This window comes from Pelodiscus sinensis, chromosome 20 (assembly GCF_052426305.1).
Source record: "Pelodiscus sinensis isolate ZL-2025 chromosome 20, ASM5242630v1, whole genome shotgun sequence".
In the NCBI taxonomy this organism is placed as follows: Eukaryota; Metazoa; Chordata; order Testudines; family Trionychidae; genus Pelodiscus; species Pelodiscus sinensis.
In genome coordinates, this window is record NC_143071.1 from 590,408 (window position 1) to 617,929 (window position 27,522).

Consider the following 27,522-nt stretch of genomic DNA (forward strand, 5'->3'; position numbering starts at 1 on the left):
GAAGCAGCTTTTCTCACCCGCCGGTATTGCCGTTGACAGTACAGGGATTTCACTCTTGACACTTGGGCCCGTTACCGCTGTTGGAGTCAGTCTTCCAGGGGCCCTTGTTGCTTGCCGTGTAGGGGAAGGCCAAGCATAGGACCACTCGCTTTGTTCTGTTTTGTACCCTTAAGACCGTGTGTTTGGAGGACACCTGTTCAGGTATCTCTGATGGGTGTTGCTGAGTCCCAAGTTGAAACAACCCCAGTGTGTCTGCTGAGAGGGAGTCCTTGTCCATCTTCTTTTTAAGAACCGGGTTTGTTTAGCTTGGAAAAGAGAATCCTGAGAAGGATGTAACAGCTTTCAAGTACCTAAAAGGGTGTCACGGGCGGGGGGGGAATTGTTCTCCTTGGCCTCTGAGGACAGGACAAGCCGCAATGGGCTCAAACTGCAGCCAGGGACCATTAGGTTGGACATTAGGAAAAACTTCCTGCCTGTCCGGGTGGTTAAGCACCAGACTAAATTGTCTAGGGTGGGAGAATTGTGGAATCTCCATCATCCGGTGTTTGAGCAGGTTAAACACCTGTCAGGGATGGGCAGATGGTGCTTGGTCCTGCCATGGGAGCGAGGGGCTGGAGTAAACAACCTCTCGAGGTCCCTTCAGTACTAGGATAGTCCAGCCGAGATGTTACAGTTCAGTGGCTGGTGATGCCTGTTTAGCACCTACCCAGGTGTTGGTCACGGCCCTTCTTGTTGTCTATGGAGAGCTAGTATCTGGACACTTGGATTTGAGTTACACTGTCTCGTAACTTCATCTGCCTTGACGATGCACCTCTGTAGATAGAGCAGTGGCTTTCAGCAGATCATAACCTTTCCCCGGTCCCTCACATGCCATATCACAGCGATATTCAGCTGATGAAGGGGGGGTACGTGGTTGTCCCCTGATATGGAGTGTCCCGGTGAGCCCTTCGGTTGAGTGCAAGGGGCAGAAGACAGATTGAAGAGGGCTTAGGCTGGAACTGGAGGAGAGGCAGTCTTGGCACCAGTGCTGGATGAGCTTAGATATAAAGGAGCTGCGGTGATGGAAGGGTTATCTTCTCCCTCCCCCTCCTTTAAAATGCAGAAGATTAAAGCATGTTTGTGCCAGCGAAAAGGTAAGAGCTCATGGAGAGGAGGTGAAAGGAGGCATCAGGGATGGATGTTCCGTGACTCTGCCTCATTTTGCAGGACTCCTGGTTCTATGGTATCAAAAGTCTTTTATTTCTCTTGAGTCAAGACTTGAGAATTGTTTCGTGGTTCGCTAGGGGTATATCTACACAGCGGGGCTATTTCAGATACCAGAATTGTCCCGAAATAGCTACCCCCCGTCTCTTGAATGCACCTGCTACTTCGAGATTTTTATGTCCATTATTTTGAGACTTGTTCCGTGAGGGTTAAGGGATGTCTCGAAATAGCATGTTTCAAGATCTGGCACTGTGTAGATGTCAGATTTCAAAATATGCTATTTGGAAATAAGGTACCCAATTTGTGTAGCACTAATTGGGTATCTTGTTTGAGTATAAGGTGCTGAGCAGATGAACCCTAGATGTCTTGTGAAATAGTGACATCTGCAGTGCCTAGTAGTAATGAGGTGTCCTTCTCCCTTTTAGAAAAACTGCTTAAAATCTCCACACACTCTGGCCCTGTCCTTCCTCAGCCTTCAGCCACGCACGTTTCCTGCTCTTGTTCTCTGGGGCTCAGCTTTAACTCGTCTTCATTGCAGACTGCACCAGGACTTTTTCCTGGCTTGTAGCCCAAGCCCACTACCAGTCCCACACAGGCCTTTTCCCATGGGTTTAAGGGTGCTTTGAAACCGGGCTGGGAGCTATGGGGTAGCATCCTTGTTTCACTTAAACGGGGGCTCTAGCCCACCCACGTTGCATTGTAGCCTCACACTGCAATCCAGGTTACAGAACTTGGGTTCCCCTAGTCCTCCAATGCCATTCCGTTGTTCCTGGGGTCAGATGTTCCTGCCCCCTCCAGACTTCCTCCTTCTGTATAGAACTGACCAGGTTATATATACCCAGTCTGCATCCAAACCCCACACTCCGTGCAGCCTGCGCTGTCTCTACCCAGCACTCTTAACAGTGAACAGACAGCATCCCAGCAAGCCGCTAGCTGCCCTAAGATAGGCTTCAAGGTTCTGGTGGAGCTCTGCTGTGAGATCCGTCAGGGGAGATGTGTCTGAAACAATCCCTTCCTGAGACCATCTCAGAGCAAAGAGGCAGCAGAGAAGGGAATTCATCAGCTGACAAATCAGGGCAGGGAGAGGATCCTGCTGTTCTGTAAACCTAGACAAGCTGCAGAACCCCTAGTGCTAAACGTACCTAATCCTGCCAGTTTGTCCTTCCATTGGCAATGGTGCCTGGTGTTTGATGTGCCCTCTGCTCTCCTCTCAGGTATTAATCCAGCTGCCTTGCGGGGCACAGACACGGGTGTCTGGGTAGGTGTGAGTGGGTCAGAAGCTGGCGAAGCATTTAGCCAAGACCCTGAACAGCTGCTTGGATACAGTATGACTGGCTGCCAGCGTGCTATGTTTGCCAACAGAATTTCCTACTTCTTTGACTTAAAAGGTGAGTAGTGTCCCAGGGCCCTGTGGCGTTGATTAGTACCAGCAGCTGGGAGAGGGCATTGGCATGACATCCGGCGGGTGAGGGGTCCTTTACGTAGACACAAGGACACAGACAGATGCATGTTTCAAAGCTCTTGCAGTGGTGAAACCTTGCAAATAAGGTTTCATCCTACAATACAGCCAGCATCACACCTAGCCCTCTGGCTTCCTAAAAGCCAGAACTCTACCAGATGGCAAAGATCTGGCCTTAATGCAGTACAGTTTAGCATATATTAATTAGTAACACAGAATTTTAAAAAATCATTAAGGTCAGAGTTTTAGATGATCTGCAACACTCAAAACTTCTGTTCAAACAATCTTTTTCTTTCTTACCGTAAGCCATTAACACAGGGGTGGGCAATAATTTGTGAGGGAGGCCACGCTGTGTATTTGGTAAGTGGTCGAGGGCCGCATTCTTCAATAATATTAATGGATCCGTGTCAGGGTCTGGAATGGAGGTTGGGTGCAGAAAGGAGCTTGGGAGTAAGGGAGTTGAGGTGTGGGATCTGGGAGGGAAGGAGTGAAGTAGGGGATCATGGCCTGGGGTAATGGACTGGGGTGAGGAGGGGGTACAGGGTCTGGGAGGGGGTTCAGGGATTTGGGCGGTGACCAGGGATAGCGGATTGGGGTGCAAGGTCTGGGAGGGGGTTGTGACCGGAGGAGGGGTGTAGGAGGGGGTGCAGTGTCTGGGAAGGTATGGGGATGGGAGCAGGAGTGCAGAAGGTTTGGGTTCCATGGGGTAGGAGGGCAGAGGGGTGGGGGTGGGGGAGGGAGGGGCTGGATGGGAGACCTTACCTGGCTCCAAGCCAGCAGCCCAGCAGGTTCCTTAGCCAGGGTCCCTGCCTTCCAGCCCCTGTATGTGCTCAGGGGAGCTGCAGGAGCCATGTTTATTGCTCTAAACTCAATGCTGTGAGCCCTGGGGATGAGGGAAGAAGCACTTCATATGCAAGCTGTCCTGCAACCAGACAGCTTCTATTGGTCGAAATTGGCCAATGGGAGCTACTGGGGGCGGGGGCAGCATGAGAAGCCTCTCCCCTGCCTCCAGGTTCTCAGCATTCAGAAACACACACATAGCCCTGCACCCGGCTTTCTGGGGTGCCCAGCAGGTGCAAGGCAGGTGGCAGGGTGTCTGCTGAGGCTCTTGCGGCCGGATCCAGCCAGCAGATCATCTGTTGCCCAGCCCTGGAGTAGAGGCTGGAGCCAGCTTCTCCATTTATAGCAGGCAGCAGCAATAGCTGCTGCTGCTTCTGCTCCTCCAAGAGGGTGACTTTTTTTTTTTTTTCCCCTTCCCTCCCCTCCCCAGCTGATCAACTGAGCTCCCTACCTGCACAGGGACCTCTGTGCAGGGCTCAGAAAAGGGCTGCACAGGTGTGCAGCTTACAGGGAACCTTGCTTCTGGGAAGAGGCGGATGGTGGGAAAACCTTCTGGAAAAGATGTGTGATTGTTTATGCAAGCGCATGGTGGAGGGCAGTATAGATGCTGGCTACTGTTGAGGGATCCCAGGAGGACTCGCAGAGGGAGCAGTTACTTCATCTAAGCTAGAGAGTTAAAGGAGGCGAGAAGGACACCGGCAGTAGTGCAGGTGAAGGAATAGGCAAGCCCTGTGCTTGCACAGTCTTACAGGCAGGGCAGAGGTGAGGAAGGTGGGCAGATTACACAAGAGCAAGACCAGGGCCGAGGAGGAAGCTGCAGGGGGAGAAATAATCTGGCCAGGGACAATGATTTTAGTGGTTGGAACAGAGAAATGGACAAGTCCTTCCTTAGGTGATGACATACCTGCGGCTCCCGCACATTATGCTGTTCATAAAAGCAAGTGGGAAAGGCAGAGTTTGTCTGACCCGGCCTTTGTGGTGGTCAGCAGGGAAGGAGGGTTACCTTGTCAATGCATCTGGATGCCCTTAATGTTCTTTAATGTTTATCCATCTCCTGATCCACTTCTGTAGAGATCAGAGCTCCTGTCCCTGGAGAGCAGAAATGGCAGGTTCTGAATAGCAACAAACAGACGAAGCAATGGGTGCTGGTGGTTACTGTATTTATCTTTCCCCAAGGACCAAGTATGGCCATCGATACAGCATGCTCCTCTAGCCTCATTGCGCTGGAGAATGCTTACAAGGCAATTCGTCATGGAGAGTGCAGTGCCGCCCTGGTAGGAGGGGTCAACCTCCTCTTGAAACCCAACACTTCTGTTCAGTTCATGAAACTTGGTATGCTTAGTCCAGATGGAGCCTGCAAGTCCTTTGATGCTGCAGGTAAGGGACTAGCTCCAGATCACATTGTGCTTTGCAGGAGACAGCTAATCTAGCTTCCTCCAGGGAATCTGTAATGAAACGGGAAAGTGGCTTCACTCTGTCCCTGCTCACGTGGTTTGGTCTGAACACTGGGACGGCCAGCAGCAGCTCACACGATAGCAACATAAACATTATACGGACGGGGAAGAACAACATGGCCCAGTTACCTAAAAGGGGTGGGAGCAGGTGGGAAATGTCCTATTGGAAAGGGTTCCAGAGCTTCGTAGGCTAAGAGGGAGCCCCCTCTTCAGGTCTGATCGTTAGCTGTATCTGTCATGCCTTAAAAGTGACAGTCAGTCTTTTAAGGCTCTTCAGGAACAAGCTCTCAGTGCACAGATTTCAGTGTTTTGTCATACACCGGGCTGAATGGATTTCTCTTAGCTTTCGTTTCTTCCTCTGCCCACAGGGAATGGATATTGTCGCTCCGAAGCTGTAGTGGTCGTTCTCTTGACTAAGAAATCCATGGCCAAACGGGTGTATGCTACAGTAGTCAATGCGGGGAGTAACACTGATGGTTTTAAGGAGCAAGGTGGGTCTCAAATATCTGGGAAACCCGGAGATTCTAGTGTCCTTTTCCATGTCTGTCCCAAGAACAGTGCCACTGAGGCTGCTGCTAACTTCTGGAGCTCCCTGTTTGGGGGCTTGGAACCTGTTTCTTCTGATTGATGGAAAATTCTGACCCCTTCTTGTCAGAAGTTAATCCAGTTGAGTGGTGGGCTCTGCCTTCTGTGTGAGGTAATGGGAGGGTGATCAGCTTTGCCCTCCCCAGGGGTCTCCCAGACCTGTTACCTTAGCAAACTATTGGCGTTCTCATGACAGGAGATGATCCAACAAATTCCTTTTCCTTCTCCCAGGGAGGCTCTGCTCCATCTTTGAGGAGGAGAAGCCAAGGGTCTTTGATATCAACATTTAAATCCAACAATTTCATTCCAAGGCTACCCTCCCTTTTTCCCCTACCCTCCCTTTTTCCCCTTCCTCTTACAGAGGGCTTGATGTGGTGGTACTGGTGCAGTTTTAGTGCTGGAAACAGGAGCATAGACCCGAAAAGTCTATTGGGATTTCCCTCGGGAACCTAGTCATCCTAATTAGCAAACAGGTTGCTGAAACTTTGCCCCCAGATGGGCCTGAGTAATTGATAACGATTCTTGTTCCAGGTGTGACATTTCCCTCGGGGGAGATGCAGCAGGATTTGGTCAGGTCTCTCTACAGAGATTCTGGAATCCAGCCTGGAGAAGTGGAGTATGTAGAAGCTCATGGTACAGGCACCAAGGTTTGCATAATCTCATTGTCTCATCTTCCCCTGTGGTTCTTCTACTTTCCTTCCAGTGTTAGCATCTTTCCTCTCCTCTTCAGTGTCTCCTCCCCCCCCCCTTTCCAAATGAATCAACTTTCCTGTTTCTAGCTGTTCCCTTCACCATCCTTGTTGGGTTTTGTTTTGTCCTCCTTTGAACCTACAGCCCTGGGCTTGCTGCACACTGTGCATGCTTTGTAGAAGGGTGCAGTGCTGCCCTGGTAGGAGGGGTCAACCTCCTCTTGAAACCTGTTCAGTTCATGAAACTTGCCATGCTTAGTCCAGATGGAGCCTGCAAGTCCTTTGATGCTGCAGGTAAGGGACTAGCTCCAGATCACATTGTGCTTTGCAGGAGACAGCTAATCTAGCTTCCTCCAGGGAATCTGTAATGAAACGGGAAAGTGGCTTCACTCTGTCCCTGCTCACGTGGTTTGGTCCGAACACTGGGACGGCCAGCAGCTGCTCACACGATAGGAACATAAACATTATACTCTGACTCCCTTTCCCTTAGGTTGGGGATCCCCAGGAAGTGAATGGCATTGCAAATATTTTCTGTCAATCGGTGCGAGAGCCTTTGCTGATTGGATCAACCAAGTCAAACATGGGCCACCCGGAACCTGCCTCGGGCCTTGCAGCGCTAGCCAAGGTAAGGTAACAGTGGAGCCATGGCTGCTCTATGGGCCTAGTGCTGTGTGCGCTGACTTGCGGGTATTTAGCTCTGCTGGTAAGAGGGACTTAGGAGGTGGTCTGGTTAACCATGCAGCCCATTCTGCTCTTGCCTTGTTTGAAAGTTGTTACAAAGGCTCAGCAACAAGCAGGGTGTAAATTCTCAGACAGGCCACTCAGGTCTCTCTGCAGACTCTTGAATTACACAGAGCGCAGAGGGTTCTTCATTAAATGGGTAATTGGCACTTGGGAAGTGGCAGGAGGTTTTCGTCCTGGGTAGAGGCTGCATCTCTTTGCTGTCACTGGTGGGCAAAGGCAAGTGATTCCAGTGGGGGATGGAGGAGCAGACTTGCGTTTGAACTCCCAGTTGGCCCAGACCAACCAGCTGGCCTGCCACCTCCTCATTATCCGCTACTGTAGCCAGTACCACTGGATGAAAGTTCGCTACACTGCTCAGCAGAGAGAACTGACTATGGCCATATAAAGCCCAGTGATGGCGATTTTAACATGGCTACATACATGGAGGCAGTGTAGTCTTGGAGTGACTGTTCCATGCTAAGCAAACATTGTGGTGGTTCTGTTCCTGTTCTAGTCAGGCTGGGAAGATTTTCTTCACTGCCATAAGGTCTAGGACCTGCAGTCTTGTTTTCTAAATGAGAACTCGCATTCTAGATCTCTGTTCGGAGACTTGGGATACATTCTGCAGTAAATGAAGTGGCCACAGAATCATGGAAAACATGGAACCCCCTTCCTGCTACATAGTCATTAGACAGTCACTTCCCATTCTGTATGTGAAACTGATTGATTGTTCCTTCTTAAGTGGAGTCCTTTGCATTTGTCCTGTTTACCTCAGGCCATTTCTCCAGTTTGTCCAGATCATTTTGAAATTTGATCCTACCCTCCAAAGCAGTTGCAACCCCTCACAGCTTGGTATCATCTGCAAACTTAATTGTATTCTCTATGCCATCATCTAAATCATTGCTGACGATACTGAACAGAACAAGTCCCAAAACAGACCCCTGTGGAACCCCACTTGTCATGCGGGAAGGGCATAACTGTGAACCATTAATAACTACTCTCTGAGAACCGTTATCCAGCCAGTTAAACACCCACCTTATAGTAGCCCCATCTAGGTTGTATTTCCCTAGTTTATTGATAAGATCATGTGAGATCATGTCAAATGCCTTACTAAAGTCTAGGCTTATTACGTCCACCACTTGTCCCTTATCCACAAGGCTGCTTATCCTATCAAAAAAAGCTATCAGATTCGTGTGACATGATTTGTTCTTTATAAATCCATGCTGGCTGTTACTTCATCTGCAAAAATCTGGAAGAAAATAAATTCCTTAATTACCTGCTCTATTATCTTCCCTGGCACAGAAGTTAAACTGACTGGTCTGTAGTTTCCTGGGTTGTTCTAATTTCCCTTTTTTATAGATGGGCACTAGATTTGCCCTTTTCTGGTCTTCTGGAATTTCTCCTGACTTCCATGATTTTTCAAAGATACCTCCTCTATCAGCTCCTTAAGTATTCTAGGATGCATTTCATCAGGCCCTGGTGACTTACAGACATCTAACATTTCTAAGTGATTTTTAACTTGTTCTTTTTTTATTTTATCTTCTAGACCTACACCCTTCCCACTAGCATTCACTATGTTAGGCATTCCTTCATCAGACTTCTCAATGAAGACCAAAACAAAGAAATCATTAAGCACCTCGGCCATTTCCGAGTTTCCTGTTATTGTTTCTCCCTCTTCACCGAGCAGTGAGCCAGCCTACCCTATCCTTGGTCTTCCTCTTGCTTCTAATATATTTATAGAATGTCATCTTGTTACCTTTTATGCCTGTAGCTAGTTTGAGCTTGTTTTGTGCCTTTGCCTTTCTAATTTTACCCCTGCATATCTATATTGTTTGCTTATATTCATCTTTTGTAATTTGTCCTAGTTTCCACTTTTTATGACTCCTTTTTGATTTTTAGATCATGCAAGATCTCCTGGTTGATCCAAGGCTGTCTTTTTTTTGTCTTAATTTCTATCTTTTCCTATGCAGAGGGATAGCTTGCTTTTGGGTGCTTAATAACGTCCCTTTGAAAAATTGCCAACTCTCTTCAGTTGTGTTCGACACACTCCCTTCTACAAACTAATAAAAGAAAGTTCTTCTTCACACAGCATGTAGTCAACCTGTGGAACTCCTTGCCAGAGGAGGCTGTGAAGGCTAGGACTATAATAGAGTTTAAAGAGAAGCTAGATAATTTCATGGAGGTTAGGTCCATAAAAGGCTATTAGCCAGGGGATAAAATGGTGTCCTTAGCCTCTGTTTGTCAGAGGCTGGAGAGAGATGGCAGGAGACAAATCGCTTGATCACTGTCTTCGGTCCACCCTCTCTGGGGCACCTGGTGCTGGCCACTGTCGGCAGATAGGATACTGGGCTAGAAGGACCTTTGGTCTGACCCAGTATGGCCGTTCTTATGTTTCCTCTTAGTCTTGCTTCCCATGGGACCTTCCCTACCAGTTCTCTGAGTTTCCTGAAATCCATTGTCTCTGTTTTTCTGTTCTCCCTTCTACCATTCCTTAGAATCATGAACTCTGATTTCATGATCACTTTTACCCAAACTACCTTCCACTTTCAAATTCTCAGCCAGTTCCTTCCTATTTGTTGAAATCAAATCTAGAACAGCTTCCCCCCAGTAGCTTTTCTCAATCTTCTGGAATATGAAATTGTCCACAAACTTGTGTTGGGTAATCTGTGCCCCGCTGTGTTAGTTTCCCAACATATGTCTGGATAGTTGAAGTCCCCCATCACCACCAAATCCTGCGCTTTGGATGATTTTGTTAGTTGCCTTAAAAAACAAAAAAACAAAAAAAACAAACAACAACCTCTTCCACCTGGGCACGTGGTCTGTAGTAGACCCCTAGCATGACATCACCCTTGTTTTTGTCACTTTTAACCTCACTCAGACTCTCAACAAGTCTGTCTCCTATATCCATCTCCACGTGTGTGTGTGGGGGGGGGGGGGCAACAACACCTCCTATTGTTCCCTGCCTATCCTTCCTGAGCAAGCTGTACCCTTCTGTACCAATATTCCAATCCTCTATATTATCCCACCAAGTCTCTGATACCAGCAATGTCATCGTTGTGTTTTATTTATTAGCCCTTCAAGTTCTTCCTGCTTATTCCTCATACTCCTTGCCCTTGTATACAGGCATCTAAGATACTGATTTGACTTTGCCCCTCAGTTCTGCCTGGTTCCTCCTTCATTGTATGAAGGACTGTAAACAGCTTGGTTCTCCAGCTTGTGCTAAGGTCTCTGTCCCACCAGAGGGGGTTTCGTCCTCCTGGCACAGTTCCCTGCTCTCCAAGATACTTAATGAAGTGGAGCAGAACGTAGACTTGGGGTTGCCTTGAGAGCCCTGGTCTCCATGCGCAGGTCTCTGTGCCCAGTGCACTGTCTGCTGTAGGCCCTTTGTCCATTCCGTTGCATGAGGCTGTCCAGCCTCTGACAGCAAGAGCCATTAGTGCTGGGCTCTGTCCCTGTACAGAGCGCAAGGCGTATGCCAAGGCGTGTCTGATGCAAGATTCCCTCCCACCCTGACCAGACCTGTAGTAGTTCATCCGTCAGGTAGGTCTGCATCCTGCTGGTGGGGATGTCTCAACAGGGTTAAAAAAAGAGCTAGATAAAGTCATGCTGGACTGGTCCATCAATGGCTGTTAGCCAGGATGGGCAGGAATAGTGTCCTTAGTGTCTCTTTGTCAGAAGCTGGGAATGGGCGACGGGAGGGATCGCTTGATGATTCCATGTTCTGTTCAATCCCTCTGGGGCACCTGGCATTGGCCATTGTTGGAAGACAGGCCACTGGGCTAGATGGACCTCTAATCCAGTGTTTCTTAAACTTTAAGACCGAGGATCACCAAACAAAATCATTTAAAAAAAAAAAATTTTTTTTTTTGGTTGAGCAAAAAAAAAATAAGTTGCCTACCCCTTTAAGGGTGGCCATTTCGAAATCTGTTGTTCTCCGCAGCACACCTCTGACTCGTGTCACACCGGTGTGCCACAGAACACAGTTTAAGAAACACTGCTTTAGTCTGACCTGTCTGGCCTTTCTCATTTTCTTATAAAAGAAAAATGAGCTCTGTAGATTTTTGTGGAGAGCTGATGGGAGGGAAAAGGGATGCACTTGTTAAGTAAGACAGAGCACTCTCCTGGGTAGAGTGTGGACAGAGCTAGGAATGCAGAATTATCATTTCAGCTCTGCTCCTGCTTTCTTTTGTGGCCTTGATTTATCTAAGCTCCTTAGGCTTTCTGTGCCTTAGTTTCAGCATCTGTAACACAGGGACCTCTTTCAAATCCAATAGACTGACTGCAGAAATGGATTTGTCTGATATTTGTAGAACAAAACTAACAAGGTGTCTGTTAAAAATAAGTCTAAACCAAAATTGTTCTGTTCTCTCGTCAGGTGATTCTGTCTCTGGAACATGGGCTGTGGGCTCCTAACATTCATTACAATACCCCAAATCCAGAGATCTTGGCCTTACAGGATGGCCGGATCCAGGTGGTTACTAAACCTGTCCCAGTAAAAGGTGGCCTTGTCAGTATCAACTCGTTTGGCTTTGGAGGTTCCAATGTCCACGTCATTCTGAGACCAAATAAGAAGAAATTCTGCTCTCTGGAGACGCACGATCTGCCGCGACTGGTCCAAGTTTGTGGCAGGACACAGGAAGCAGTGGAAACGCTACTAGAGCAAAGCAGAAGACTGGGGGAGCACAGCTCCTTTGTGACCCTGCTCAATGACCTCTCTGGGATCCCAATTTCATCCATGCCCTACAGGGGCTACACCGTCCTTGGCAGTCAGAGTGACATCAAGGAGGTTCAGCAGGCACAAGCGTCTGGGAGGCCACTCTGGTACATCTGCTCAGGTAACGCCACCTGCAGGGGGTCGTACTCTGAGTCTGTCCTGGCTTTGGAGGCTTGAGGCTGTCTGGATGCTCTGTTCTGTTCCTTCTTCTGCTTCACTTCGTGGTGTGGGCACTAGTTAAAACTGCATTGATCCCCCCCGCCATTGACTGCATTAATCACAGGGGCAGTCTGGAGATAATCCCCTATCTCGTACAATTTCCCTTCCTACGGTAACAAATCCCAGGAGAAGCACTGAAGGGCAGTGTCTCCAGCTCCCTGCGGTCTGCGAGATGCTCTCCTAGACTGACTCGACCTCTTTCCAGAGCCAGAGTTGGGCCGGGAGGGGGGGTGCCATGAGCAAGGCTCTCATTCTACTCTCGCCCCCCCAGGCATGGGGACACAGTGGAAGGGGATGGGCCTGAGCCTGATGCAGCTGGAGCTGTTCCGACAGTCCATCCTGCGCTCCGACAAGGCTCTGAAGGACACGGGACTCAAGGTATCCGACATGCTCCTGCGTGCCGACGAGAACACGTTTGAAGATACTGTCCATGCGTTCGTGGGCTTGGCTGCTATTCAGGTAAGGACGAGGCCCTCTCCCTGCTCTGTCTGCCAGGCCACTAGTCCCGTCTTTGTCACTTGGCTCCTGGCCCTTTTTGTATTGTGCTGCATGAGCCCCGAAGGAGCAGGCCCGGGGAGCCCGGTGGTGAGCTAGGAGAAGTATGCGCAGGGCTGGTGTGCGCAGTCCCAAGGCTGAGTGCGCCCTGCCCAGGAGCAGCTGCAGCAACTTCCACTGAGCTTGGGGGCGGCATTAGGAGCCTGTCTGGCCAGAGCTTTGTGAGGGGCGGAGGCGGGAGCAGCAGTAAGTTTAGGAAGGGCCTCAGGCCTCCCTGTCCAGAGCCGTGTTGGCATTTCCAACGCACATCTCACCACCCTGCCGGGACGCTGTCCTGCTTGTCCCCTAGATTGCCCAAATCGACATTCTGAAGGCCATGGACCTGCAGCCTGACGGGATTGTGGGCCACTCGGTGGGAGAGCTGGCCTGCGGCTATGCGGATAGCTCCTTAAGCCATGAGGAGGCCGTTCTTGCTGCCTACTGGAGGGGGCGTTGCATCAAAGAGGCCCAGCTGCCCCCAGGAGGAATGGCGGCTGTGGGTAGGTACCTTTCCCAGGTGGTGAGTAGCTCTGTGCACACACGACTGCTCTCTCGTTCGTTAATCGTAACAAACAGACTTTGAGGCAGTAAACTTGGGCTGCCTGACATGCCAGTCAAGGAAGTAGGTGGAGAGACACACTGTTCACAGCTCTTTAGGTTGTAATTTGACAGCGTGCTCATCGTGAGGGCGTATTAACCCAAAAGGGCTGAAAATATCAGAAGCATTAATAGGAATCCGTGGTAACCCCTCCTCTGCACTGTTCTCTGCTTCCTGCTACTCGCCAAGACCGGAGCAGAGAGGGATCAGTGACAGGGGCATTGCTTTGATCTGCAGCAGCGAGAAAAGATTAGGACATTTTAACTTTGAGAAGAGACATGGGACAGGAAGGGCTTTTTTGTTTTTTTGGTTCTTGAAATACTTCTCCCAGAGAAGTAAATTGGGCTCCCCAGTTCCACATTCTGTTCCACAAATTTAAAACCCATCAGAGTAAATATATTGATGCAACATCTGGTTGGCACTTACTGCCACAAGACCTCACGGAGCCAAGTACTTGGTAGGATTTTATCCTAAGGGGTATAAACCGACCTACTCCCAGCATAAGCCAGCGGTAACTGATGGGGGAGCTAGGCAGAATCTTCCTCTAGAGGTAAGTTGTTCCATTACGGGCCAGTCCTTCCGCCACTGTTAGACTTGATATTGGACTATGTCGACCTTGGGTCGAGGCTGGTCTGGCAACTCCTCTGTTAGGTACAAGTGAAGCTTTTGCTATTTTTATTTTCTTGTTATTTCTTGAACCTCTTATCCAGGGCTAGCAACAGACTTTGGGCTCTGGGCAAGGTGGGGGAGCTCAGCTCTGGGTCCCCAGAAGGGGCAGAGCCGGGGGCTAGCTGCCACCCCCCCACCCCGGGCATCATCGGGACCGCACTATGTGGGGCTCCAGTGGTGATTTTTTTTTTTTTTTTTAATTATTATTATTGTTAAAACGGCCTGAGCCGCCTGTTGCTGCTGTGTAGTGGTGGTGACAACTCTGAGCCCCAGGCCCAGGGGCAGCTGCCCCCTTTGCTCCCTCTTCCCTCTGTCAGCGGCCCAGGTCTGTCTTGGCCATGACTTCAAGTTGGAAAGGAGCCAGTAACAGACCCGGGCAGCTGTGTTGGTGGCGGAGGCATTTTTGTACAGGTCTAAATCTAGTGTTGCCCTTACTGAGAGATTTCCATTGGGAACCAGCTCATTTAGCATTCTCCTCAGTGAGTGAGTGAGCTAGCCCTCCACTTAGCTCTGAGCAGTTCTGGGACTCATTCCAGGCAGTCAGTCGAGTCCCTCAGCCTTCCAGGTCTGCCCTTTGCCTGGTACCCATGTGACCGACCCAGGGCCAGAGTCTACTCACTAGACCAGCTCCAATCCAGAGTCCCTTTCAGCCTCAGTGGCATCCCCCCTCCCAATGTCCCACAGACTGAACAAGAGCCGTTTTAAGAAAGGCCTTTGCTAATGGCAAGGAAAATCGTGAGCGGGAGGCTTCTTCGTAGTCGTCTGTTCAAGCTGTGTAGGTTTTAGGGGCTCACATGAAAAGTGAGCATTGGAACCCTGTCCTTTCCCTGCGTAGGGATGGGATTTGATGCCTCTGAAATCTCAAAACACACAGCTGGTGGAACCGAGTGGGTTTACCTAAGCAATACAGAGCTCTCTGACTTGATCCATCATGGAGAGGTATAATGGACTTCAGGAACTTATCCCAAAACTCAGGGCTTGGTTTCTTCACAGAAGTTGGTTCTTCGAGTGCTTACTCATGTTTATTTATAGGGATGGTGCTTGGTCCTGCTATGAGGGCAGGGGACTGGACTCAATGACCTCTCAAGGTCCCTTCCAGCTCTATGAGATGGTATAGCTCCATATATTATATTATTTATTCACGTCAGGTGCTTGTGCTCGCCGCGTGCACCAGTGCCTCAAAAAATGAGTATATGATCTTTTGAAAATGGGCTTTATTTTCGATCGATCCCTGTCTAAACAGACATTTTTCTTTTGAAAAGCCCCATTTAGGGGGAAAATGCAGCTGCCATTATTCAAATGAAGCGTGGGAAATTTAAATCCCGGCTTCACTTGCTATTTCGAAGTGTCTAACTTGCATCCCTTTTTTTGAGAAGGGATTGCAGCCCGGGGACAGGGCATGCCCCGGGATTTAAGACCCGTGAGTGTGGCACAGGTTTCTTGCATGTAAGTGACACTCCATTTTCCTCCCCCCCTTTTCCTCCCCCCCAACACCCCCCCTCCCCCCCCACTTGGCCATCACTGTTGGCCATATAGTCTCCCTGGCCTCTCGTCATTCCTTCCCTGGAGCCGTGAGACTGGTATGCCGTCCTCGACTTGAAGGACACTTACTTCTACAGGTGCTTCCTCTGCTACATGGTGAGTCCGGCGCATTACCAGTTTGCAGTGCTGCCATTCAGCCCCCAGCACTGCAGTGGTAGCAGCTTGCCTCAAGTGTCTGGGTACCCCCATCTCAACGAGTGGATGGTGAAGAGCCACTCCAGGTCTCTGGGCATGGATGGAGTCAAGACCCTGAGGGTCGCATGCAAATGGTTAAGCCTGCTGATAAACATGGGGAAATCAGCATTAGCCCCCCATACGCAGGATGCAGTTCATCGGATCAGTCCTAGACTCGGTCAGGGAGGGCGAGGGCTTTCCAGCCACTAGGCAGATTTCAGACACTGAAACGCCTCATCACTGTCCTCTCCACTTACCCCCACAATGGCCAGGTTCTCTCTTATGGTGCTGGGCCAAATGGCAGCATGCACATGTGTTGTCAGCCAGGCAAAACTACACAGGAAGCTGCTCCGGCAGTGGCTGGCGACAGCCCGTATCCCATCCAGAGATTGTCTGGACAAGGTGGTTACGGTTCCACCTGATGTTTTCAAGACACTACAGTGGTGGACCTGCCTAGGTATGGCCCCGAATGAATAGTTTGACCACCCCCATCTTCCTGTGTCTCTGACATTGGATGCCCCAGACCTTGGATGGGGAGCATGTCTTTGGAAGCTTGGAACTCATAAACCTCAAGGAGCTCAGTGCAGTTTGCAGGGCCAGCACAGTATTCTGGCTGGAGCTGGAAGGTCACATGGTCCAAGTGTTGATGGACAACATGGTCTCCATGTTCTACATCAACAGGCAAGGAGGAGCATGTCCGTCAGGCCTTTTCCTTGAGGTGCTGCCCCTTTGGGAATTCGGAGCACAGCATGTGACTGACCTGGAAACATTTCCCCTCCCCAGCATCAAGAACATGTTGGCGGATCCTCCCTCGCGCAACAAGCTAGGGAGGATGCTAGCTTTGGCAGGGAGGTATGATGAGCAATGCGTCCCTGAACCCAGTGCAGACTGGCTGGGAGTAAAGATGTTAAGGATTAGTCGAATCACCTTGTTGCTCTCCCCCCCCCCCCCCCCCCCCCCTTTGCTGCCTCTGTCAGAAACAGCAGAGGGAGGGAAGAAGGGGTACTTCAAAGCAGCAGTGCCACACAGAGCCCAGGGTATGGGTTCCGTGTGGCTCTGCTGTTTCAAAGGGGCAGTGCCGCACAGCTGATCCCAGGCTCTGTGCAGTGCTGCCCCTTTGAAATGCTACAGTGGCGTTTCCAAGTTTCAGCACTGTGTGGAGCCCGGGGTCAGCTGGGGACTTGGCTGACCGTGGGCTACGCACAGCATTTCCACAGAATCCATCACCCCGGGTTCCGCAGAAATGCTGGGCTGAACCCGGGATCAGCCCAGCTCCACAAGGCATTTCAAAGCAGCTGCACCACATGGAGCCTGGAGTGTACGGGAGGCTCTGATTCCCCCGCTGACCCCAGGCTCCATGTGAGCGTTTCCACTTTGAAATGCACAGGCGCCCCCACTGGGCACTCTTGTACATTTCAAAGCTGGAATTTCCGTCATCTAGTTGATAGGCACTTCTGCATTCCTCCTTTGAAATGCACAGCAGGGGCTCTTGTGCCTTTCAAAGTTGGAACTCTGGGTGCAGCCTGGAGTCAGCAGGAAGTCACTTTGGCGCATTTCAAAGCAGAAGTGGCCACGTGGAGCCCGGAGTCAAATGCAACTTCCCGCTGGCCTGGGCTGCATCCAGAGTTCCAACTTTGAAAGGCACAAGAGCCCCTGCTGCGCATTTCAAAGGAGGAATGCGGAAGTACCTATCAACTAGCTGATGGAAATTCCACCAACTACTTGACCAGTTAAGTTAATCGATATTTAACGTTCTTAGTTGGGAATCCCCTCACTTGGAATGGACATGAGCAAGCACTCCAAGTTTCATAGCTGATGCTCTTCAAGACGTATTGCTAGTGTCCATTCTGCATCCCGCAGCCCTTCATCGCTGTTGGCGTTTCTGGGAAAAAGGACCTAAGGGGTGCTGTCACTTATTCCATGCCATCAAGGCAGCACTCTAGGAGGGTGCCAGAGCCGTTCCTCTCTGGGTACTGCTGAGGGGGAAAGTCTCATGGCAGCAGTGCACGTGGCGAGCACACACTGAATGTGGCATGGACGTGAGCAGCACATCTTGAACACCAGCTATGAAATGGGTCACTGTCTTCTGCCACCTCCCATGGACTCAGATACAACAGGGATGGTCAGGATTCTAAACCTTAGACTGTAGGATTATCTGTGTCCCAAACTCCTGAATCCAGCAGGATGGCCGGCTGCTAGAATTCCCACCGTCAGTTCTGGGCTTCATCTGGCTACGTAAGCTGCTGCATACATTTTCTTGAACATTTGCATCATCTTGAGGGTTTTTCCTCTGCAGGTCTAACATGGGAGGAATGTAAGAGCCGTTGTCCTCCTGGCGTGGTACCAGCCTGTCACAACTCTGAAGACACCGTCACTGTTTCAGGGCCTCAGGTGAGCAGACTTGTGGAAATCAGTGGGTGTCCCCCATGGCTGGAATGACACAGGGAGACCCAGGAGTGAAAGAAGAGCCAAGTGGTGGGCGGGCACTTGGTTCTTGCATCTGAATTTGAGCACTTAGTGCTGCTCAGTAGGAATCAGAGTTGCTGCTCCTTGTGGACTAGGAACGAACGACCATGTGAGGTGAACTTCAGCGGGGCTGTATCCACAGCGCTGTTGAGTCACCTGGGGGCACAGAGCCTCGAGTGGCTCAGGAGGGGAAAGCTGGGTGTCCAAGCCCCGTGCAGATAACTCTTGCTCGATTCCATCCCATTCCTAGGCCGCGGTGAACGAGTTTGTAGCCAGGCTGAAGAAGGAAGGAGTGTTTGCAAAGGAGGTGCGCAGCGCAGGGGTTGCGTTTCATTCCTATTACATGGCGTCCATTGCACCCGTCCTACTGAGTGCCCTGCAGAAGGTAACGTCGTCCAGGGATTGCATGGGCTGGAGGCTTGTGGGTAAAGGGAGCTGTGACCCAGAGCAGGGAGGGGCTCACTGGGAATGAGGGGAGGCTGGCTTGTGATGAGCCTTCTATGGAAGCCGTTGGACTTCCACCAGCAGGAAGACTGAATTCACGAGCCGAGAAAGCAGCTTAGTCAAAGCTCTGGGACTTGGATTTTTAGGGGTTGAGGAGGCTTTTTCTTGGCTTCTTGTGGCCGGTGACTTGGCTTTGGTCTGTTGCAGGTCATTCCAAATGCAAAGCCGCGCTCAGCCCGTTGGATCAGCACCTCCATCCCCGAATCTCAGTGGCAGAGTGAGCTGGCTCAGAATTCCTCAGCCGAGTATCATGTGAACAACCTAGTGAGCCCAGTGCTGTTCCAGGAGGGTCTGAGGCATGTTCCAGACAATGCGGTCGTGGTGGAGATTGCCCCGCATGCCCTCTTACAGGTATTGCACTTGGGGAAGGGCCTAAGACTCAGGGAACGTCTTCATTTTTCCTAGTGCCAAAACCACTCTGCCCAGACAGTTCTAGCCTCCCGGATCTAGCATGAAAAAGCAACATGTCCCAACATATTCCACCCACGCAGCCAAGTCATCCACATACCTGCCTTTGTACAGAGTGTACCCAGCCAGCTGATGCAGTGAATGAGTAGGAGGCACCTGGGGCTTCTTGGATTGTCTAATGCTGTGTGGGAAGTAAGCAGGAGGGCAGAGAGCTGGAAGTATTAATTCCTTGGGCTGTTATCTTGTCAGATCTCCTTGAGCTAAACAGCATCAGGTTGGGCCAGTACTCGAATGGGAGGCTTGCAGTGTTGAAGCAAGACTGGAGATCAGAAAATGTCTTTTTTTCTTCGGCGCACATAATAGCTATTTGGATACCATGGCAATGCAGGCCATGTAAGGATCTAAACAGAGGAATTCTCCCTAGATCTTGAATCCCTTCACACACCCCAGTTTTTGAATCCGCTCGACACTTGTCTGATTGCCCTTAGGCTATTTGTTTTAGAAAGAGTTTAAAAACAAAATGGCCAAGGTAAATCGACTCTGATCCTTCTCGTTTCATTGCTGACTTTCACAGTGGCAAAATAACCTCCCCCCCACTAAAATACGGTGCAGTCATACAGTATGCGATACCACGCCTATGTTCCTTAAAATAATAGGATGCAGTGCTGTGTCTTCCAGCTACCGTGCACACATTGGCTACTTCTGGTAGCTCCTGAGGGAGGAAGACAAACACTTACTTTGTTGTGAGGGACTGGGAACTGAGACTGTAAGGACCAGGCTCATGCTTTCAAAAGTGCCCACTAATTTTGAGGGCCTGCGACCTCTTGGATCTCCTTTCCTACCCACTCACTTCAGTGGTGCTGTGGGTCCATAGCTCTGACTTCAGCTGATCTTCTGGATCGTGGCAACCTGTGAAAATCTCTAGATGTCAAGCTAGACCCGATGTACCCTCTAAATTTCCCATGCATATGCAGAATGAATGTTATGTGCACCAGTAGGGAGCTGATGTATGTGGGAGGGGCTGAGGCTCAGTCTCTGGGGGGGATCGAGTTCTGGGATGGGGCCTGGGATAAAAGGTTTGGTGTCCAGGCTGCCCCAGGGCTGTGGTGGGGGGAGAGGTCTCGCCCCAGCTCCTGTCGCAGCAGCTCTGTTGCTGGGGTCAGTGGAGAGGAAGCTCTTTCTCTGTTGCAGCGCTGTGTGCCTGGCAGCTCTTGTTAGGCTGCTGCGCAGTGAATTGTCTGTGCTGCAGATTCGGTGCCAATTTGCAGATCTTCTTCCAATCGCTTTTGCAAAAGCATTTTTTTCAAAAAAGAAAGCCGTTTAGACGTGGTTCTGTCAAAAAAAACAACGCTTTTTTGAAAGAACCCTGTACACCTCATTTTTTTTGAGAGAAGCGTTCTTTTTAAAAAAAAAAAAACCTTTTTTGATTTTTTTTAAAAGAATCGTGTCTAAACTGCTTTCTTTTTTGAAAAAACAATCGGAAGAAGATATGCAAATTTGGCACTAATTTGCATATCTCCTCCTTTTGAAAAAAGAATGTACCCTAAATAGTTTATCTAAATGGCTTATCCCATAGAGCCAGTTTGTGCCTTGTGATTCTCATGCTGCACTTCAAGTAACAACGATACGATGAGTTTGCTGTGTCTGTGTACCCATAAACTTGTGTTTCATTATTCTGAGACCAGCTCTTTCTCCTTACTCCTTGCCAGTAATGCTTTTGGAATCCCTGAGAAATATTTTGCATGAGTGCGAGAAATGTCAGTCTGCATACAGACCAAGAAAAGGCTAGTCACTTTTTCATTAAGAGCACCCAAAGGTATAGCTACAGTTTCACTCTGTAACTCAAAAATGGGCAAAATTCATGTCCGCTTTCTAAAAGTTATTGCCTTGCTGCTCAGCCCAGATCTAGAGAATTTAAACTAACATGAAAACAGTGAAGAACATTTTAAAGCAACGGGTGATTGATAAAGCTCCGGGTGTGAAGGAACTAACAAGTGCTGACTTGTTCACAGACTGTAGAACTTACCAAAGTAATTTTAGAAAAACATACAAAGTTGATTGAAATGTTGCCTATTATGGAGAAGCCCCCATGACCCTTAGTAAATTGTTGCAGTGGTTAATTATTCTCACTGTTAAGTTTTAAGTTTAGGACTAATTCAGTCACTAGGAGTACATCTAGACTACATGCCTCTGCCGACAGAGGCATGTAAAACAGGATACCCGACACAGTCAATGAAGCGGGGATTTAAATATCCTCGGCTTCATTAAAATAAAAATGGCCACTGCGCTGTGCTGGCTCAGCTGATCGTCAGCACAGCGCATGAGTCAAGACGCGGATCAGTCGACAGGGGAAGCCTTTGTCAACTGCTCCTGAAAACCTCATTCCATGAGGCATAAGAGAGCAGTTGACAAAGGCTTCCTCTGTCGACCGATCCGCGTCTTGACTCGTGCACTATGCCAACGATCAGCTGAGCCCATATAGTGCGGTGGCCATTTTTCTTTTAATGTAGCCAGGGATATTTAAATCCCCACTTCATTGACGATGTCGGGTAGCTTATTTTACATGCCTCTGTCGGCAGAGGCATGTAGTCTAAGCATACCCTAGACTGTTATACCTATATCTGCTAGATTGAAGAGTAATCTATGTTCCTCATGTAGGTACTTGCAAATTGTGATTGTCATCCCTTAACTTTCTCTTTGTTCAGCTAAGTAGACTCAAGGAGCACAGTCTAACTATAAGGCATATTTTCTAATCCTTTAATTATTCTGGCTCTTCACTGAACCCTCTCCAGATTATCAACATCCTTCTTGGATTGTGGATACCAGGCCTGGACACCATATTCCAGCAGTACTCACACCCAGGCCAAATACAGTCTCTATTCTTCTCAAGATTCCCTTGTTTACCCATCCGAAGAACACATTCGCTCTTTTGACCCAGCTTTGCACTGGGAAATCTCATTCGCTTGTTTATCCAGCAAGGTCTCCAATCTTTTTCAGAGTCCCTGCTTCCCCAGATAGAATCCCTACCCTGTAAGTGTGGTCTACATTTAGCCATATAAATCACATTGTTTCCTTCTGCCCAGCTTGTCCAGCAATGCAGATTGCTCTTAATCATCATCTCTCCTCTTTATTCTTTATCACCACTCAAATTTTTGTTTCATTTGCAAACTTTATTAGTGGAGGGGGTTTTGTTTTCTTCCAGACCATTGATCAAAAATGGTAAACCATGAAGGGCCAAGAGCCAATCCCTGCAGGAACCCACTTGGTCTCATTTCCTCTCCTACTTGATGGTGATTCCCTGGTGACAACTACATTTTGAGATGTAGCAAGCTTTTAATCCATTAAATATATCCCATGGTTAATTTTATGTCTCCTAGTTTTCTAATCAGTCCTGTGGCATCAAGTCAAATGTCCCTATGCCTAACATGTATTGCATGAGCTCTCTTACTTTTATCAACCAAACCTGTAATCTCCCTTTTAAAAAATCAGGTTTGTCAGTATCCATTTTCCATAAACCCATGTTAATTAATATTAATTGCATTACCCTCCTTTACTACTCCCTTCCCCCCCAGCTGCTCCATTATCTGCTTGGGATCAGTGTTCATCTTGTCTTTAATTACCGTCTCATCCCGTTTTAAAATATTGGCGCAGCATTCTCGTTCTTCTGGAACTTCCACAGTCTGCCAAAGCTTAGTGAAAAATCAACATTCAACAGTCCAGTGAGCTCTCTGAGCAGCTCTTGTAAAACTCTCCGGTGCCAGTTCTCTGGACCTGCTGATTGAAAAATGTTTAACTTCAATAGCTGCTGTTGCGCCTCTTCATGAGGGGTATAGATCTTGACTTGAGGAATGCTTTTGATACGGTCTCCCCCAGTATTCTTGCCAGCAAGTTAAGGAAGTAGGGATTGGATAAATGGACTGTAAGGTGGATAGAAAGTTGGCTAGATTGTCAGGCCCAAAGCGTAGTGATCAATGGTTTGATGTCTGGTTGGCGGTCAGTTTCAAGCAGCGTGCCCAAAGATCGGTTCTAGGGCCGGTTTTGATCAACATCTTTATTAATGACCTGGATGAGGGGATGGATTGCACCCTCAGCAAGTTTGCAGATGACGCTAAGCTAGGGGGAGAGGTACATGCATTGGCGGGTAGTGATAGGGTCCAGAGTGACCTACACAAACTGGAGGATTGGGCCAAAAGAAATCTGATGAGGTTCAATAAGGACAAATGCAGAGTCCTGCACATGCGACTGAAGAATCCCAAGCATTGTTATAGGCTGGGGACCAAGTGGCTAAGCAGCAGTTTGGCAGAAAAGGACCTGCAGATTACAGTGGATGAGAAGCTGGACATGAGTCAGCAGGGTGCCCTTGTAGCCAAGAAGGCGAATGGCATATTAGGGCGCATTAGGAGGAGCATTGCCAGCAGATCTAGAGAAGTGATTATTCCCCTTTATTCAGCTCTAGTGAGGCCTCAGAGTGCACCATGCAGATGGGCATGTGGCCAAGTCAGTGCATCAGGAGGCTCCCGTGCCACGTCGGCACCGGCTGAGCTTGTTGCGCAGTGAGAATCCGGTATCGGACGCGGCAATTGAAGAGGTCCGGCAATCGTTGACTCCGGAGGCCTTTGACACGACACCCGAGCTCATAGAGCTCACTGTATCCCGTGTCCGGTCACGATTATCGATGAACACCAGCCTCCGCCGTTGAAACTGGAACCAGCCATGCCACCAGCACAGCCGAGAGCGCCGGTACATGTGCCTCCTCCCCCTCCCCCCAATGCTGTGCTGGTTCCAGTACTGGCACCGCAGCTGCCCTCCATACTGGAATTGTATTGGTGTTACCGGTAGCACCAGCCACTTTGGGTACCCGGGCGCCGACAACTATGATGGGACAGGGCTGCTGGTGCAGAGCATGTGTTTGCACCCGATGCTGCCGCTGGTACCGACCCATAGGGGGAAGCCGGCAGCGATGGCCAGACATAGGTCATCTCATTGGTCTCCAGTACCATCGTTGGCACCACCTTGGTCGGCCTCGGACTAGTCCTCTAAGACCGGTGCAGACTCTGTGCACTCCGGGGTCTTGTCTTCTAGATCCAGGTCTCGGCACTCTAGCCCAGCCTCCCACCAGCCGTGGCAACCTCAACAGCAGTGGCCTTTCTGGACTCCCCCTGGGCATATCAGCAGACCCAGAGCCTTGGCCATCCAGACACTCCTTGGTGATGGCTCAGTCCAGAAGCGACCCCTCTGACCAGGGCCTGGCTTTGGAGGCAGCGCACTCTTCATATATGGAGGCCATCAGACCAACTGTGGAAGGGGAGGATGCAGTGTGTCGGGGCAACTGGTACAGCGTACTGTCACTTCAGGCAATGGACCATCCTCTGCCAAGAGTCTTCGTCTTCACCGGACAAGGCAATGGCTGACCCTGCACCTTCTATGCCCGCCATAGATGCTAGGGTGCACCAGGAACTGCTCTGCTGAGTGGCGGCAAACATGGGAGTGCAGGCGGAAGAGTTAACTGAGAATCTGGACCCTATGATGGACATATTGATGGCAGACACCCTGGCTGGGTCACGCTGCTGTTTAGCAAGTTTGGACACGGTTTTATTAAGACCCTGTAGCACGTGCCCACCTCCATCACGCCCACCCAGAAAGGGGTAGAGAGGCGCTACTTCGGCCCACAAGCAGGACATGACCATTTACGCTCCCATCTACCCCTGGGTTCACTGGTAGTCCAGGTGGTGGGGCAGAAAGAAGCAAGGGCCTCCAGGGCCTACACCCAAGAGCAGGGAGCCAAAGAACTTGGACCTGTTGGGCAGAAAGACTTAGCGACGGAGGGCTCCAAGTCCATATCGCAAACCAACAGGTGATGTTGAGCAGATGTGTTGTACGCGTTAGACAAATTCAAGGCGCGCCTCCCCCAAGACACGAGGCAGGAGTTTAGGGCCTTGTTGGATGAAGGCAGGGTGGCCTTGCACACAGCGCTTTAGGTGGCACTAGACGCAGTGGTCTCTGCTGCCCGCCCTGCGGCTACGGGGGAGTCCTGAGACACAGTACTTGGCTACAGGTGTCCGGAATGCTGCCTGAAGTTCAAAACACACTACAGGCCCTACCGTTCAAAGGCACTGGCCTGTTCTCTGAGCAGACCGGCTCCAGGCTACATTAAAAGTTACATTACTTACTCAGGGCTACATTAAAATCCCTGGGAATCAATAACTTGGCCCCGCAACAGAGGCCTCTACACCCTAGGGCCACCCCGAGGCCCTTCCAACCGCCGTTTAGACCTGACCGGAGCAGAGGAGGGGCCGAAGTTACAATGGTAACAATAACAGGAGCAGGCGTAAGGGTTCTAGGCCTGACTTGGAAAGGGGATCAGCTCCACCCCCAACCAGCAGCCTAAGACATTTTGAAAGCACGCCTGAGGACAGCATTCCAGCCTCCAACATCACCCCACCCTTTGGGTCCCGGCTCTCCCATTTCTCCCTTGCCTGGTCCCAGATCACCTCGGATCGTTGGGTACTCAGCCTGGTGGAAAGTGGATGCTCTATCCCCTTCCTTTCCCTCTTCAGGGACCCCTCGCACCAGCTATTATTGAAGCAGGAGGTATCCGCACTCCTGAGCTTAGGAGCAGTCGAGCCTGTTCCAAGGTGCTTCGAAGGGAGAGGGTTTTACTCCCGCTGATTCCTTATCCCCAAATCCAAAGGGGCCTTTGTCCCATTTTGGACCTAAGGAATCTAAACTCGTTTGAGGAATGCAAGGTTCAGGATGGTCGCTCTCGCCTCATTCATCCCGTCCCTAGAGAGAGGAGACTGGTATGCTGCCATCAACTTGAGGGGTGCGTATTTCCACATAGCAATAATTCTAGCCTATGGGAAATTTCTCCGGTTCTTAGTGGGCCAAGACCATTTCCAGTTCATGGGCCTGCCATTCAGCCTCTCCACCGCACTGAGGGTTTTCACCAAGTGTGTGCTCACTGTAGCCGCATTCCTGAGACTGCACAGGATCTGGGTGTTGCCTTACCTTGATGACTGGCTAATCAAAGGGTCGTGCAGGGACCAGGTCCTCAGGCACATACAGTGTCAGGGCTCTGTTTCACAAGCTGGGTCTCCTTATAAATGAGAAGTCCACACTCAGCCCCACCCAGATGATAGATTTCATCAGGGCGCACCTGGAGTCTACAGTGGCGAGGGTGTCCTTCCCCAAGGCCGTCAGAGCTACCACAGGCCTCAGAGCCTCGCCCCTTATGATGGCTTGTACTTGCATGAGGCTGCTAAGTCACATGGTGCCCTGCACCTTTGTGGTACAACATGCCAGGCTGCAACTACGACACCTTCAGGCATGTCTGGCAACTGTTCACAATCCAGCTCGAGCACCTCTAGAGGCTCTTCTCATGGTGCCGGAAGAGGTTCTCTGGTCTCTAGATTGGTGGTTACAAGAGCCGGTCGTGTGCTATGGAGTCCCATTTGCCAGACGGACCCGTCAGTGCAGCTGGTGACCGACGCGTCAGACACGGGTTGGGGAGCTTGCCTATCGAATCCAAGGTATGCATCCCCCAACGAGAGCACTCGCCATATCGTCAGAGAGCTCAGGGCTGTCTAACCCTGTGCAGTACATGTCCCCATCTTTTTTTATTTGAAATCCTAGCTACCTTTTAGCTGTGCCTACAGCAAACACTGAGTGTTGAAACTTGGCCTGGACTAGTCATCACTGAGTATTTGCCTTTGCTTTTGTGTGGGAGTGACCGAGATCTGACCAGCTGAGTAGTCGCTTGGAGACAGCTGCTCTGTTAATGTGGGCACAGCTCGTCTCGAGGCACAGGGTTTGCCTCAAGCAACTTGCAAGCTTTTCTGGCAGTCAGCACCTGTGAATTCTACATGGTGGGCTTTCTCTTCTCAATCACTTACAAAATATGGATTTTACCTTTTGTTTCATGCTGGTGGATGAATTTCTGAACCAGTACGCTGTGCTTGCTACTGTAGATTATAAATGCTTTGTCATTAAAGATAATGTGACTAAGATCAGTAATTGTCGAGCTGAAAAGGGAAAGGAAGGAGGAGGTAGCATTGTTAACATAATGGACAAGAATATCTTGACTCTAATTCTATGAGCTGTAAGAAATGCAGCTGTGTAGAAGGCTTGGTAAGAAGTTTTTAAAGAGATGGCCATGAGGGAGGGGGCTCTAACATTGTTGCAAAAACTCTGCATAAGCTTCTACAGTTGAACCCAGCGAGAAATGCCAAGCTACAGTCTAGCACTATGAACACTAAGTTGCATTGTCTGGATTTACTGCCCTTTCTCCTTGCGTTTTCTGAATCGGTGTATAGCTCTGCATTACTGTTTCTGCAAACGTATTGTATTAAAACAGGCAGTTTTTATTGGGGGGGGGGGTGCTGACAGCAGAAACCATGTGTTTTGGTGGTTGTTACGACTTCAAGCTGCACCCCCCCCTTGCATGCCTGACTTGTACAACACAACCAAACAAATGTGGTTGGTGTTGGCTTGTTCCCATTGGGTCTCTTGTATTTCCTGGCTTGCTCTGTGTTTGTGGGGTTTTAGTGGGTTGGTGTGTGGGGACTGGTTGGTCAGCTTTTAGGGATATTAGGTAGATTTTTCTCCTTATGTTTCTGACCCTGCCATGTGTTAGCCTCCTTTTCTTCTCTTCCCCCCCACTCCCAAGCCAAACGTGTACATGATCTTCAGACTAATGTAGGCTTTGTCTAGACTCACAAGTTTAAAATGCAGCTGCAGCAGTA

The 27,522-nt window shown here is 49.7% G+C and overlaps 1 protein-coding gene across 1 annotated transcript in view; it reads left to right on the forward strand.

Moving 5' to 3' along the window:
• Positions 1-27,522, forward strand: part of FASN (fatty acid synthase) — a 63,672-nt gene that overhangs the window by 4,788 nt on the left and 31,362 nt on the right. Inside the window, exons 3-13 of the mRNA XM_089771853.1 lie at positions 2,418-2,591; positions 4,679-4,879; positions 5,325-5,447; positions 6,073-6,188; positions 6,721-6,855; positions 11,329-11,788; positions 12,158-12,345; positions 12,731-12,920; positions 17,700-17,794; positions 18,120-18,254; positions 18,521-18,724. Of these exons, the coding sequence (XP_089627979.1) occupies positions 2,418-2,591; positions 4,679-4,879; positions 5,325-5,447; positions 6,073-6,188; positions 6,721-6,855; positions 11,329-11,788; positions 12,158-12,345; positions 12,731-12,920; positions 17,700-17,794; positions 18,120-18,254; positions 18,521-18,724 (2,021 nt within the window). The remainder of the gene's footprint in view (positions 1-2,417; positions 2,592-4,678; positions 4,880-5,324; positions 5,448-6,072; positions 6,189-6,720; positions 6,856-11,328; positions 11,789-12,157; positions 12,346-12,730; positions 12,921-17,699; positions 17,795-18,119; positions 18,255-18,520; positions 18,725-27,522) is intronic.